General features: G+C 41.1%; 1 protein-coding gene across 3 annotated transcripts in view; it reads left to right on the forward strand.

The window, feature by feature from the left end:
• Nucleotides 1-15,000, forward strand: part of LOC133559428 (centrosomal protein of 170 kDa-like) — a 101,344-nt gene that overhangs the window by 75,627 nt on the left and 10,717 nt on the right. Inside the window, exons 12-17 of one of the 3 annotated variants that reach the window (XM_061911169.1) lie at nt 178-267; nt 2,414-2,531; nt 2,617-4,137; nt 4,224-4,307; nt 9,257-9,533; nt 9,615-9,846. In XM_061911169.1, coding sequence (XP_061767153.1) covers nt 178-267; nt 2,414-2,531; nt 2,617-4,137; nt 4,224-4,307; nt 9,257-9,533; nt 9,615-9,846 — 2,322 coding nt within the window. The remainder of the gene's footprint in view (nt 1-177; nt 268-2,413; nt 2,532-2,616; nt 4,138-4,223; nt 4,308-9,256; nt 9,534-9,614; nt 9,847-15,000) is intronic. The other 2 variants (XM_061911171.1, XM_061911170.1) reach the window with 2 other exon arrangements.

Below are 15,000 nucleotides of genomic sequence, written 5' to 3' on the forward strand. Positions count from 1 at the left end.
TCAAATTTGGAGCCATTGACATTCAGCAGCTTTAACAATAGATATTTGTAATGTGTTGATGAAGTAAAGGCGGAAAGGAGAAAAAAACATTTTAAATAAAATTAATAAATGATCAATTTTTTTTTTTAAAATAAGTATAAAATCACATTAATGCACGATTGGCCTCAACTTTTGTAGGTGTTTGGGCTGCAGCAGAACCAGGACTCCTGCATATCAGACCTCCAAGGAGAGGGACAAGAAAAGGAAACAAAGGAGACAGGAAAGGAGGTAAAGTATGATTTGTTAGTTTTAAAATCAATTAATTATATTAGTGAAGATTTTCAGTACAGTCTGCATTTAACCGGCCACTCCATTAGGTACACATCTAATCCAAAATGTTTTGATTAGACTTAGACAAACCTTATTGATCCACAAGGGAAATTGTTCTTAAGATTAAATTCTTTAGGGGTGTTTCCAATGATTTACATTATTATTATTGTAGTTTGAGATGGCAGATACAGATCTCATCCACCCATGTGGACAGTGACTTAAAGGGAACCTAAAATGCAAAACCAACTTTTCTTACCTATTGGTACCTGTTTTTGTGTATTTGAGATCTGCATAAGTCCAGAAATTTGAAATCAAACCATGGTGGGATTGCGTGTATTTTTATGAAACAATCCTGCCTCCTTCATACATTCTCAGAACGAGCCTTTTGGAATTTGCCTATTTTGTGACGTTTTTCCCAGTTGTGAGGTCAGCGGTATCTCCATATATGGTAGAAATTTACTCAAAGTGCTTTGCGCAATTCAGCCATTGTAGTCCGACGCTGTGGTCAATAAGCTCCTTCTATTTCTGAACTTTTTGTTGTGGGGCAGACTGGCTCGTACATGCACATGCATCCTCTACTGTTGCAATTTCTAAAACAAAGTAGCGTATAGTTCGGAATTTTTGAGTTCCTCGTCGAAATTTCAAGTGGAACGCCCCTCGAGGATGGATATTCGACTTGTAAAGTTGGAGCATTCTCACTACCCCTGAGTTTTTTTAAAAGATGGCTGTCCTGGATGTAAACAATTATGTCAGCTTATATAATACCAGTTATTAGCACTTCTGATTAGTTTTTGTCACAGTAAATTAGCAATATAAAATGTATTGTTGTACGTTTTTATATGGTAACGTCACTGTCGTGTAAACTACATTCATTTAGTGTAGCAATAGCGTCCGTGTTTCCTCTTCAACCACCGTGCTTGAAGGTTTTTCGAAAGACTGCATATTTTCCCATAAGTTGTTTATATTCAGACAAGGAAACAGCAAGATTAGCTTTCGCGCATGTGGATATCTTGACCTCAAAACTCTGCTGTGCCGTCATTCCAAGCTCCAACTTCCAACTTCTCGAGGTAAATGGAACGCAATATTATATCTGTCAGTACCGTACTAGACTCCATATGGAAGCTGTAAAAACTACAGCATGGATGACGGGAAGAAGACACAGTCTTTGTGGAGGCAGGTAAATAAGACCACCCACAAAACAGCGGATCCTGAAAAAACAGTCAAAAAGTGGTTTGAAAATTTTCTGTAAACCACAATCTATGCAATGTTTTGACCAAAGAACCACCATTTCATGTTTTATAGAGCATTAGGAAGGGTTTTAAATGTAAAAATATATTATAACCCCTTTAAGAAATGTCAAAGTTTATTTATTCATATAACACAATTGCACAAAACAAAAAGGTAAAATATTAAAAATCCATCCATTTTTTACCGCTTGTTGATAATCAAAATCATGATAAGTACATAACTTTCTATTAATAAAAGACAGTTCAAAATGCATACAAACTGTGCAAAAAACAAAGACAGAAAGCTGGAAGATATTTTTTTTTTATAAATACAATAAGCACAGAACATTCAACATATAAATATTCAATTTAATAAACACAGTTAAAACGTGATAAAAATAAAAGCATACAATATCCTTATGTACTGTATGTTCTGCGCAAATAAGAAGAGTTTTTAAAGAATGACTGGAAGACTCCCCTTTCTTCGCCTCCCCAGTCCATGGGAGTAGACTTACCCTCCCAGAGAGTGACCTAGATCCTGCTAACGTGACGAGAGACCCTCCAGGCGGTTGCATTGAAAAAAAGAGGACAATGTCTGTGAGCATCAGTGGCATTTTTGACAAGCTTTTTCTGCTATTTAGATGTATTTTTTATGAAGAGTTTAGACTCACAATCCACTGCTAGTTTCCTTTATTGCACCCTGGAGGAGACAGGGTGCTTGACAAAAGAACGCCCTGTTCTGTTTTATCCTCATTTAGGGTGATATCTCGATCCTTCATTTATGTTCTACATTATACATGAACGCCATTCACCATCTGCTCTGCGATATTTGCTGCTATCTCACGTCAATGTCCCTGTCTTGTGTCCCCTGGCCTCAGGCTCCTCCCGCCGACTCAAACTGGGTCTCCCAGTGGGCGAGCTTAGCCGCCACTCACACCAGGACCGACCCAGAAGGCTCTGGGGCTGAGACAGCTGCCTTTGTGGACAAAGAAAGAGGTATCCAGTCACCTGACCACATATGTTACAAAGTGCCAAAGTAGTTGGTGTCACAATTAAATTTTTCCAACAAATCTTTGGACAGGAGCTGATGCCTTGGTGTCCAGCACAAGCCAATCCTCCTCAAGTCTGACCGAGCGCAAGCGTCGGACCCTCCCGCCTCTCCCCGTGGATGACCCACGCACTAAGACCAGTGCCGTCAAAGCAGCACCGCTGAGGTCTGAGATTGGAGAAAAGCAGGACACGGAACCCCAGGAGAAACAGCACAAGGGAGACGGGGAATCCCCACCCCCACCAATGGAGAATGGTGACACGACCAGCAAACACAAATCGAGCGCCAACGCCTCTCCCTGCAAGACTCATCAGCGGAACTCCAGCAGCGCTGAGCGCAGGAAGAGGTCAGAGAAAAGGAAGGAAGAAGGGGAAGGAGAGGGAGGAGAGAAGTCCGGGAAACCTCTCGTGCGCCAAGGCAGCTTCACCGTCGAGAAGCCCAGCGGCAATGTCGCTCCGGAGCTCATCCCGCGCATTAACAGGGGCAGCGCAGGGACGCGCGAACGCAGCGACTCTGTGGGCAGCATGGACACAGCCACGCTTCTGAAGGACACAGAAGCCGTCATGGCGTTCCTGGAAGCCAAGCTAAGAGACGAAAACAAGCTAGACCAGAAAGCGTCCAAAACCAGCAGCGTCAGCAGTCAGGTCTCAGGATACGGCTACCCGCCTCGGGCCGACTCCATCTCCCCGGAGTCTGACGTGGACACGGCCAGCACGGCCAGCCACATGGCTGGGGAGACCGAAGGGAAGGCGGGCGGAATGCAGAAACGGCGGTCCTTGAGTAGCATGCATCGGGAGAAAAGCAACATGAGCACGGCGTCCAAATCCAGCGTGTCTGCCAGCGCACGTGACCGCTTGGAGCGGAAGACGAAAAGCAGAACCACGGAGGCAACAAGTCGGACTGAAACGCGCCGCTCGGTTCAGCCGTCGTCTTCCAGAGCACGCCAGCCTTCCGTGGATCTCACAGATGACGACCAGACTTCCTCTTTCCCCATTTCGGACATCCTCTCATCAGACCAGGAGACATACTCTGGATCAGCGTATAGATATGATAGCAGAGCTGCAAAGACTGCCACAAGCTCCAAATCTAGCCGTAATCTTCAGGCCACTACGACGACCTCACAGAGCAAACAGGCCGCGCTCCCCAAGCCGCGGCCCACCAGAGCCTACCTTCTCCGCAGAGCTCGCCTGGGGGACACCTCTGATACAGACCTGGCCGATGCGGACCGAGTGTCTATAGCATCCGAGGTGTCCACCACCAGCTCCACTTCCAGACCGCCGTCTGGCCGGGGGGGATTGTCTCGCCTGGACATGCTGGCTCAGCCGCGTCGGAACCGCCTGGGCTCCATCTCGGCTCGCAGCGACTCCGAGTGCACGGTGTCTCGGAGCTCCGCCGCCTCGCCACGCCCCTCGTCCGAGACGGCTCTGCGTTTGGGTTTACGCTCGTCCACATCCACAGAGAACAAGCTGACGCCCAGGATGAGGGCCAACAGTGTGTCCAAACTCAACGAAGCCAGAACTAAAACCACTACGACTGGATACTGCTCTCCTACAGGTGAGTAAATGCTACATTCTCGTCTCTTTGATGTTGTACATTTTCATTTTGTTGTGACAATGTTCACGCTGGTTCTCATCGTCCAGAGAGCTCTCAACCAGAGCCTGGCGGGGCTGAAACAGATGAAGAACTTCTTGGTACCGTACCGGCAATCCAGAACCTCCGTAGGGGTGTGTGTGCAATGTGCATGCATGTCAGACCTGGGTCATATCAGCAGGGCAGAAATTTGAATTTGAACTGAATCGATTTCATTCAGTTCTTGGGGTGACGATTCCATTCAGAATTGATTCCCGATTCAACACGATTTTCGTGATATATTATTTGGTATATTTTTATAAATCTTTTTCAAAACAGGTTACGGATTACAAAACCTCCTCTGACGCACAATTTATACGAGCAATGTTGGCCTATAAAACGTCTTTTAAGTAAAGTGTTTTAACATTTTATTTACAAAAATCACAGAATGCTAATCTAATAAAAGAAAATAGAGAAACTCCCACCCAGTCACATATTTACAATACTTGGGATAGAAATTTGCAGAGCAATTGAAAAGATATACAAATACAATAAAATATTAAAAAACAGGAAACTCAAAAGTTAATAACAATATCAATGTCGGTTGTTTAATATTTTTAATCCAAAAATTGATTCCTCAAAAAAATATTTGCAAAAACTCTAAAGTCTATTCTCAAAAACGATTAATCGAATTAGAATCAAAATGGATAAAAATTATGATTTGAATGTGAAACTGATTTTTTTGAGGACGTCTAATTTATAGCCTCAGTGACCACCACATTAGGGCCACCTGCACAATCAAATTACATTTAAAATTCCAGGGTTTATGCAGTATTTTACAAATCCAAGCTCTTACTAATCCAATAATTTACAAATATTTTTGTAAATTAAAGGGGACCTATGATTGTGTTCTTTTTTAGCTAATAAATGTTGTTACAATGTTGGCGAATCGTGTTTAACAATGCCAAAGCATCAAATCATTAAGGTTCGTGGATTTTGGCGTGAGCTTGCACGCAGTTTTGGATGCCTCTATTTGCGTGTTTTAGCAGGCTACATTGTGACATCACAGCCACCCCGCTGAGACGGTCTAAATTTTGGGCATTAAAAGGGCCATATTATGCAAAACCAGCTTTTCATACCTGGTTTTGTTTATTTGAGATCCCAATTAGTCCCACAAATTGGAAACCATGAAGGTTTGGCCATTTTACCAAAATCTTGCCTTATTCCAAACTTGTTCCAATGAACTGTTTGTAATTTGAGACTTCAGATGACTTGTTTTACCTTAGCGAATTTCTCCATATGTGGTAGAGTTTTACTCGAAGAGCTTTCTGCGAGTCTGCCATTTTTATTCATCCATCCATCCATATTCTACCGCTAATTCCTGTTGGGGTCGCATATCTCAGCTACATTCGGGCGGAAGGCGGGGTGCACCCTGGACAAGTCGCTGCCTCATCGCAGCATTTTTATTCAGTTGTATTCCAAAGTTGTAGTCAAAAAGTTCCTTATTTTTCCGTATCCTCTTGCTGTGGTGCAGACTGGCTTGTACATACATCCTAAAATCCTTCTCCATTGTAGTGTATAGTAGCGTATTCTAACTTATATCTGTCCGTACACTCGGTATGGATGCACTAAAAACTGCAACATGGATGACGCAGAGAAGACACAGTAGAAGGGGAGGAGGACCGCTCTCAAAACAATATATATTTTTTTTAAACATTTGTTTATTAACATTTTTAATACACAGTTAACAGAAATACAATCCAATACAAATCAAATGTTCTTTTGTCCCCAACCCCCAAAATAAATCAGTCAAATAAGTACAGGCAATTATTCATATAAAGCCACAGACAATTGCACGTCCAAATGGCCCCGAAATGGTGCATCAAAACACAAAAGCAAACAAAAGGCTTATCAGTCATCCACAATTAAACCATGTCTCAATCGGGGCCAAACAGTAGATCCTCCTTTACATATTTTAAGAAAGCTCCTCATAGTTCTTGAAATTACAGAACAACCATTTAATGTCAGCCTAATTTTTATTCATTTTAAGGAAATGAATAATATATAAGTACAGGCGCTGCAGCCTTCCAGTTAAGCACAATAAGTCCTCAAGCTAACAAAAACGGCACATTCTAACGAGACAGTCATAAAACGGCTTTAAGATGGTTCGTAAAACTTAATCTATGCAAAATAATGACCAAAGCATTGCCATTACATGTTTTGTAGACCACAAGGAAGTATTTCGAATTAAGAAAAAAGGAGCTCTCCCACGCTGGTTCTGGCTGTGAGGAAACACAAAAATGTAGGATAGAGTAATATTTTCATTTAATCATAACATGAACAAGCGGTAGAAAATGGATGGATGGATGACTGGATGTCCATAATGACACTGACGTGCAACATACAGCGACATAAATGCTGCTAAAATCAGATTTTTTTTTATGCAGAGTCACAATCGATCAGCAAGTCTGCAGGTGTACCTAATGGTGTGACCGGGTGAATTTATATAATGTTTATAAAGTTTATTTACAACCGTGTATGGGAAAAAAAAGCGTTGACAACTTCGATATATGTATTTAAACTGTGTACATTTTTAAAAGATGATACTTTGAGAGAGTGGGGAATTTGCAATCGTTGGAACGCTTCCAGAATTTAACTTCTGGCAGACGGACTCAAAAAGTGGGTTATGAATATAAAAAGTGAATGAGGAGCAACATTTACACAATGTTTACACCAAAGCCTAATATCTAGACAGCATATAAGTGTTTTAAAATTAAACTCAGATCATCATAGGTACCCTTTTAAGAATTAAACATTTTGGACCTTATTTGATTGTGTGTTGAGTGCCTAATAAAGCGTCTACATGAAGATTTAAAATTGTGACCCAACTCTGGCATCATGTTGTGGTGATTTCCCCCTAAAATCCGTTGAGTAGAAATGTGACAATAACCTACTTAATGCAGTGTTTCTTAACCATAGGGCCTGGGCGCATTGTTGAGTCGTGAGCACCTCCTAGAGGGCTGCCAAAAATATATGTTTCTCAGCTGTGGTCCATATGAGCTGCATAGGTAATGATTTGTAATGGACTTTTCCGCCACTTGTGGCAGTAATGACAATATCAAACAAAGACGAAAAGTCAGGAGATTTTAAGCAATGGAGAGGTTTCTTAAGTGCAAAAATTGTGACTAAAACGGAGAAGCTGTATTTTTATTTGTGATTTAGTTTATTTATCGTACCACAACATAATCGTACGTAAATGTATTTTTCATCAGTTATTCGAGTCCGTTCTTATGCAGAATATTCGGTTAATACTTAATTTTCTAGTCAGCCTGACTTAAGTGTAAGGTTTATGTATTAGAGAAATGATACATGTTTTTATATCTTTTGACAATTTTTTACACTGTAAGTAAGTTTGATATAATTATTGAATACGAGTAAAATCAAAACTAAGAATACTAACTAGGACTGGGCGATATGGCCTTTTATTAATATCTTGATATTTTTAAGCCATGTCACGATACACCATATATATTAGCCTTGAGTTAACACTTGATGCATATTATCACAGCAGTATGATGATTCTATGTGTCTACATTAAAACATTCTTGTTCATACTGCATTACTATATGCTAATTTTAAACTTTCATGCAGAGAGGGAAACCAAAATTAAGTTAATTTACCCAAACTGTATTTATTAAACAGTTATTAAGAAGTGACACAAATATTCATGTCATTTCAAAACAGAAATTGCAATATTGTCAGGGACATTTTAAAACAAGCTATTAGTGCACTTTTGTGCATGATGTAACTAAGATGACATATCAAAACCACACTAAATTAAAGTGCACTTTTTGTACAGAACGCCACTACAATAGTTTAAAACAAATAAATTGCACTTGTGTGCATGATGTCACGCAAGATATTTCAATAAGTGTCAAATAATAATCAGCTGCATAATAGGAAATGAAATAGTGTATCTGCTTCGCTATGTGGTAGTTTACTGTGGACGTTATCTCCTTCTGTTGTTGACTATTTTTTTTATATGGTGTTGATGTGGACATGGTTGCTTCGGCATTTTTATGGGTGTGGCACTGAACGGAAATGTTGACATGCAGAGTTTCAAACACTCTTCATTCTCTAGCGGGTGACTTCAAATGATGCTACATATTAGCAGTTATGCTACTTTTTGTAACAGCGCTTTTGCCGCATACTTTTAAAACATGTTCCCGCTTGAAGCCAAACCACCGCCAGACGATGGACCTCGTGCTGTTTTTCTTAGGAATTAATTATTCATTCATTTGTTACCAGATTGCACCTTCTTTCGCTCGTATTACCACTCGCACCACTCTGCTAGCATCACAGCTAATGTTACCCATGCTGCTACCTCTCTGCTCAGCTACGGCGTATGACGCAACAGTATGTGACATATGTAAGAAGGTGCACTTGTTTTATGTCTCTGTGAGAAGGAGAGACAAGAAAAAGTGAAAAAAGCCAGTACTATAATGCCCGCAGCTAAAAGCAACTGCGTGAGAACGTATACTCGAATATCACGATATAGTCATTTTCTATATTGCACAGAGACAAACCCGTGATATATTCGATATTTCGCCCAGCCCTACTACTAACTCATTGTTAATATTTGAGTAGGACCCCTTCTGTCGTGGAAGTGTTGGGCCTAAGGTCAGAAGGTTAAGAACCCCTGATCTACTGCAACCACATAATTTCCTCATTATGGGATACATAAAGTCTATCTTATCCTATCCTAATATACCTGCACGCTGAACCTCAACATTGGAATTTAAATAACACATGACTCCTCCTGGGGTGTTTTGCATTCAAGACGCCTTTCGCAGGCAGTGGCGATGTTGGTGACGGGAGTGTTGTGTTTTTGGTGTTTCTGCTGCTGCTAGATGCTATTTGCTCTGTTAATTTGAAGTTTTAACGCTTTGCCTACCAAGCAATCCATTTCAAAACGTCATTTAATTTTTGTTAACATTTTTACAATTTTAAGGAGTTGCTCGATAACACGGGCTCATTTATTAACTTCATTAATAACACATGCTGCCATGCAATAAAACAACTCACACGTCTTCTGCCTTCACAGTGTCCAGCAGCAACAGGTGGAGACGCGTGCCGCCAGAGTACGCCTCCACCTCGGAGGAAGAGTTCAGCTCCAGCCGCATCTCTTCCAAGCAGGGAGGACGCCCCCACACGCGGCCGCATCACCCAGTCCCAGCCCGCGGGTCAAAACCCACCAGCAGCACTGCAAGCCAGGGAACTGGCGCGCTGCCGGGCGTGGGCGGCGTGGTGCTCAAACACCGCATGAAAGAACAGGACGAGTACATCCGTGACTGGACAGCACACAGCGAGGAGATAGCCAGGTATTGATCTCTTCTTCACAAAAGATGGCTGGCTGCATGTGTTCTATGATGTTCTAAAGAACCCTGTCTGGGGGTTAACAGGTTATTCCCATGTGTGCGTAGGATCAGCCAGGACCTGGCCAAGGACCTGGCCACCTTGGCCCGCGAGATCCACGACGTGGCCGGCAAGATCGACTCGGTCAGCTCGTCGGACACGGCGCCCAGCACCACCGTCAGCACTGCCGCCACTACGCCGGGCTCGGCCATCGACACGCGCGAAGAGGTAGGCCCAGGCCGCCCCACCCAGCCGGACTTACAGGCGAGCATGAGAAAGGTGCCCCATTTTTCTTACTCTAAATTTTATTGGTGTGCTATGCTCCATTCATTACATTTCATCTTATCACATTTCATATTGTACAGTATCTCACAAACATGAGCGCAACCCTCATATTTCAACAAGCAAATGTATTTATAATTGCTTGTCAAGTGAACAACAATATGGAAAGTGAACTTGGATATAGAGTGGAACCTCAATTTCCGAACCACTCTATTTGCGAACTTTTCAGTTCAGTAACTTTTCGAGTGCGAGGTATGTCTGTGTACGGCTGTTTTATTCATTCATTTTGTGTCCCACTGGTAGTCATCTTCCGCTTGCTCGTATTGCTTAGATTTTACTGACGTCACCTCTGGTTCACTTGTCCCGCCCATTGAATACGCGTAGTAGTCAAACTTGCTCTGTTTTCAATGACTACTAGGCGCGTTTAGCTTATTTAAAAAAAAAAAAGTCCTATGCTTGTGTTGGTTTCGGCTGTACGAATCATTCAAGTCCATCCATTCATTTTCTACCGCTTGTCCCTTTCGGGGTCGCGGGGGGGGCTGGAGCCTATCTCAGCTGCTTTCGGGCGGTAGGCTGGGTTCACCCTGAACAAGTCGCCAGCTCATCATTCAAGTCGGCAAAATAAATAAATGTTTCTTCAGGGTTCCTCGAGAGGTAATCAAGAAGGGTGAAAGAGTAGGATATGCACAAGTTTGCAGTGATCACTTCAATAAAGGTTTGTTTGATTTACTTTTATTAACGTTTATTTCCCATTTAAGTTATATAGTGATATTATTTGTATTTCTTAAACAAATGTGTTTGAAAAACACCAACTCAACAAAATGTGAGCCAAAATCTAAAAGAGTTAAGCTACTAAAGTCAACAAATCATAAATTAAGCTTTCAGCACATACACAATGTTGACATCTATAGTTATATTTTGATAAAGACGGGAAAAACACGCGACTCCTAAACGGCGTGTGCAACAGCAACAAACATGTCAGTATACACAAATTTGAATCATGAAATGCAACCTCACTTGAACAGAAACGATACATTGAATGGCCGCCGGGGCGCTAAATAATTTAAAACCTCTTCTTACTCCTGCGCTTACCAAAGGCATGCGGTAAAAGTAAGCATGCGCTAATTATTTTAAAACGTCTTCTCACTCCGGCACTTACCAAAGGTATGCAGAAAAAATTTGAGTGTGATGTAAGTTTGGACCTTAAATCCTACTGAATAGCTCTTAATCTTCTTCCCTTTATGCGATTTTAAATTACCGGTATTGAAATCAGCCTCCTCCATTTTGAAAATGATGACAGCAGAAGTTTCACTCGTGACGTCACGAGTTTGACCGGGCGGTAATACTAAGCATGCGCTAATTATTTTGGGAAGCGAGTTTGACCCGGCAGTAATTCAAGGCAGGCGCATACTATATGTTAGGGGTAGTGAACCTATGGCTCTCGAGCCAGATGTGGCTCTTTTGATGACTGAATCTGGCTCTCAGATAAATATTAGCTGACATTGCTTAACATGATAAGTAATGAATAATTCCGCTGGTAATCACAGTGTTTAAAATAACGTTCAAAATTTAAAACATTCTCATACATTTTAATCCATCCACCTGTTTTCTACCGTACCTGTTCAAAAAGTCGCATTATTGGTAAGAAGCATTTTATTTATCATCGGTGAGCTTCCGAATAAAAATGTTGTTAAAAAGAATGGGGACTTATTATGTGAAGATCTGTCACTTCATTTATGTTTGTGCTTCTTTTTTTTGTATTTACTTCCCATCAGTGCTCTTATTTTGTTTCCATTTCCTGCTTGTCCTGCTGAGCGCTGTGTTTTCTTCCCCTCACCTGCAGTTGATTGGCAGCCAGTCCTCACCGGCTGCCAATCAGCATGTTTATATTTATTCTTGTCCTGCACGCTCCTCAGGGTTCGAAGATTGACTATTGTTTAGAACTGTACATGCAAGACAGCTTCATTCTCCTCTGTTGATGACATTAAAAAGCATCTTACCTGCCCTTTGCTCTCCTGGTTCCTGCATCTTGGGGTCGCTACTACTGCTGCCATGCGAGTTTGTGACATATTATATTCTATAAATGTTGGTCTTACTTAAAAATGCGGACATTTAGTTGTATTCAGAGTTACACAAATATTATATGGCTCTCACGGAAATACATTTTAAAATATTTGGCTTAAATGGCTCTCTCAGCCAAAAAGGTTCCCGACCCCTGCCGTATGCCCTGCAGTAATTCAAGGAAATACGGTATATATCCGGCAGAGTCTTGATACCAATTTCTTTGACCCAGCCACACACGAAGAAGTTGTAGACCTCCATGCTTTTCCAAAGTTCCCTCTGTTTTGTCCTGTAGAATGGTGCCTGGAGCACAATAGTTGGTTATGTCTGGGAACACGACCGACGTATAATCCTTATGTATCACGAGACAAATCTTTTTTTGATAAAGTATAGGGATCGATTTTGTTGCATAGTTTGATAATTTTTTTCATATCTGCTTTTTGCAGGAAGATTCAAAGCCTTTTTTGTACTCAGTTTGTGCGCTGCTTGCTGTTCAAGAGCTATCTTAGCTTGTTTGACCACCACTATTTTTTACTTCCGGGAAGAAGTCATGTGACCAAATACAAGCAGTTGAAGATATTGTGTTTAAAAGCCGGCTTTGTACCACAGCAAGTTTTTAATTGTGATTAGATTTGACTTTTCTGGAAAAATATGCCAAAGCTGACTCATTTAAGACTATACCTGTCGTTCAGTTGAGCTTCTTCCAAGAACACACACACGGCCCCCTCCCCCTTACCTCTTCCACCTCCCCATTTGTCTGCGTCTTTCTCTTATCTTGTGAGCTGCTGCTTCGCCGACATTAATGTACTCTAAGTGGATTTTACTTTTTAAATGTTTATTATTGTACCATTATGGTTGTTACAGTTAAGGATGCTTGTGATTTTTGATTGTGTGTGAGGGCACCAAAAGGACTTCTTTGTGTGTGCACGCAAGTTGGGAGAGCAGCACATACAGTACAGTTCAGCTTGCCATTGTTGTTGTTTTAGCTTGTTATTAAACTGATAGTTGATTCATCACCCCCTTGTTATGTTTTTGATATTCAGTACTGCACAGCAGTTTACATTGTGTTCAAAGTATACACACCTTTACTAAAATATGGACTTTTGTCGAGGCTAGAACTGCTTATTTATATTTACATTGTTTCTTATTATTATTAAGTTTTCCATTTACGAACCCTGTTCAAGAACCAATTAAGGTCGTAAATTGAGGTACCACTGTACTTTAGAGTAGTCAGTGTACAGCAGTGTATTTATTATGCACTGAAAATGAATCATCACACATTATTTTGTGTCTAAATAGCTAAAAAATGGCAAGATAATTGTCTCTAGCGTGCACAAGTGCTGCTGACACGGGGATGCTGCAGTTCATTGGGGGTAAACTTGAAATCCAACATGTACTAGGGGGTAAATTTGAAATCCAACACGTACTGTGCCTTTGTGAAGCAGAGCATGAGCCCCTGCCTCGAGAAATTGTTTTCAACATGACGAGGAGTTCAAGCAGTGGTGTGCCATCAGGAACAGCAAGGCTTTCTGGTCTAACATAATTAATAAAAGTACATTTTATTTTTAATTTACTTTCTGTAAATGTATAAAAATAGTCATCATATTCTCTTATTGTCATATAAGGCTCCAGTGTGGCTTGTTTTTACTTCAGCGCTTATTTCCAATCAAAATTCAGCTAGCTTGTTGCCAGCACCGTATGAATTCTGCTGGAGGCCTTCTGAATCAACATTAGCGGCGGCTGTGCAGTGTATACGAATGGAGGACATTCAATTGATAGTCAGTTGCGATAACTAATCAGATCACGAGTTGTTGACATTAGTCTATCTAGGTAGCATGACTCTGATTGGATACTCACTTGTCACTCCCAAGTGAGTATTTAATCACAAGTTGTGATTTGCGAAAGCAGGAAGTGGCACCGGAGCCAAACTCTGCTAGCAAAAAAATCACAGGGGCTCACTTTTTAACCCACAAAGAAGGAGAGCAAACAATATATTAGGTGGTAGATAAATATTTTCAAGGCCATTTCAAGAAGGATATTTAAAGAGAAACTAGATCTTGTGAGACGACGTCGGCCAACCCTGGAATCTAGCTAAGCTGTTTGACGCCCACTTCCACTTGAATCATCCAAATACGAGCTACAAATTGTGAGTTCAAATATTGTATTTCTTTATTTTTTCACGTTTTATAGTTGTTGTTTTTTTTACAATTATTTGAATTTGGACTGTACAACGTAAAATGTGTTTTAATTGCTAATGTGTTTTTGTTGATTTTTAAATGTGCCGAAAAATAATGAATTTTGTGCACCGTTGAGGTGATTCAATGGGCAGTAGTGTGCAAGTGTGTTTCTCCAGCTTTGGTCACGTGGTGACATCAATTATGGTATTTTGAGAGGTATTTATTGAAGTCGGACTAAGTAGCACATCACTGAAGGAAGGCCGAGGTATGAAACGCACGGCCCGCCACTGATTTGAAGCACACTGCCAAAATGGCAAGTGCCTTGCTGAGGAAGCTGAAAGTGATGGAGTGGACAAGTACTTCTCATTTTCTGAACCCAAGTTAGCACCTATGTAGCATACTCTAAAACAGGGGTGTCAAACTCAAATACAGAGTGGGCCAAAATTTCAAACCCTACAAAGCCGCGGGCCGAGGTTGAACAAATTAACTTTTAATAGGGACCCAAACAAGTTTTGCATTGAATATTGAACAAGCAAGGCTTATATAACTTTATAGTGACATGCAAAATTGAGTTTCAAATAATAATAATAATTAAGAATCAAATAAAATTTAAACAAAAATTGAATGCCTCTTTTCGGCGATGGGGTTGAGGTGGACGGGTTTTAGAGATAGCGGGGGGTGTATATTGTAGCGTCCCGGAAGAGTTAGTGCTCCAAGGCGTTCTGGGTATTTTTTCTGTTGTGTTTATGTTGTGTTACAGTGCGGATGTTCTCCCGAAATGTGTCATTCTTGTTTGGTGCAGGTTCACAGTGTGGCGCATATTTGTAACAGTGTTAGTTGTTTATACGGCCACCCTCAGTGTGACCTGTATGGCTGTTGACCAAGTATGCTTGCATTCACTTGTGTGTGTGTA

Source organism: Nerophis ophidion, linkage group LG09 (assembly GCF_033978795.1).
Source record: "Nerophis ophidion isolate RoL-2023_Sa linkage group LG09, RoL_Noph_v1.0, whole genome shotgun sequence".
NCBI classification, from domain to species: domain Eukaryota; kingdom Metazoa; phylum Chordata; class Actinopteri; order Syngnathiformes; family Syngnathidae; genus Nerophis; species Nerophis ophidion.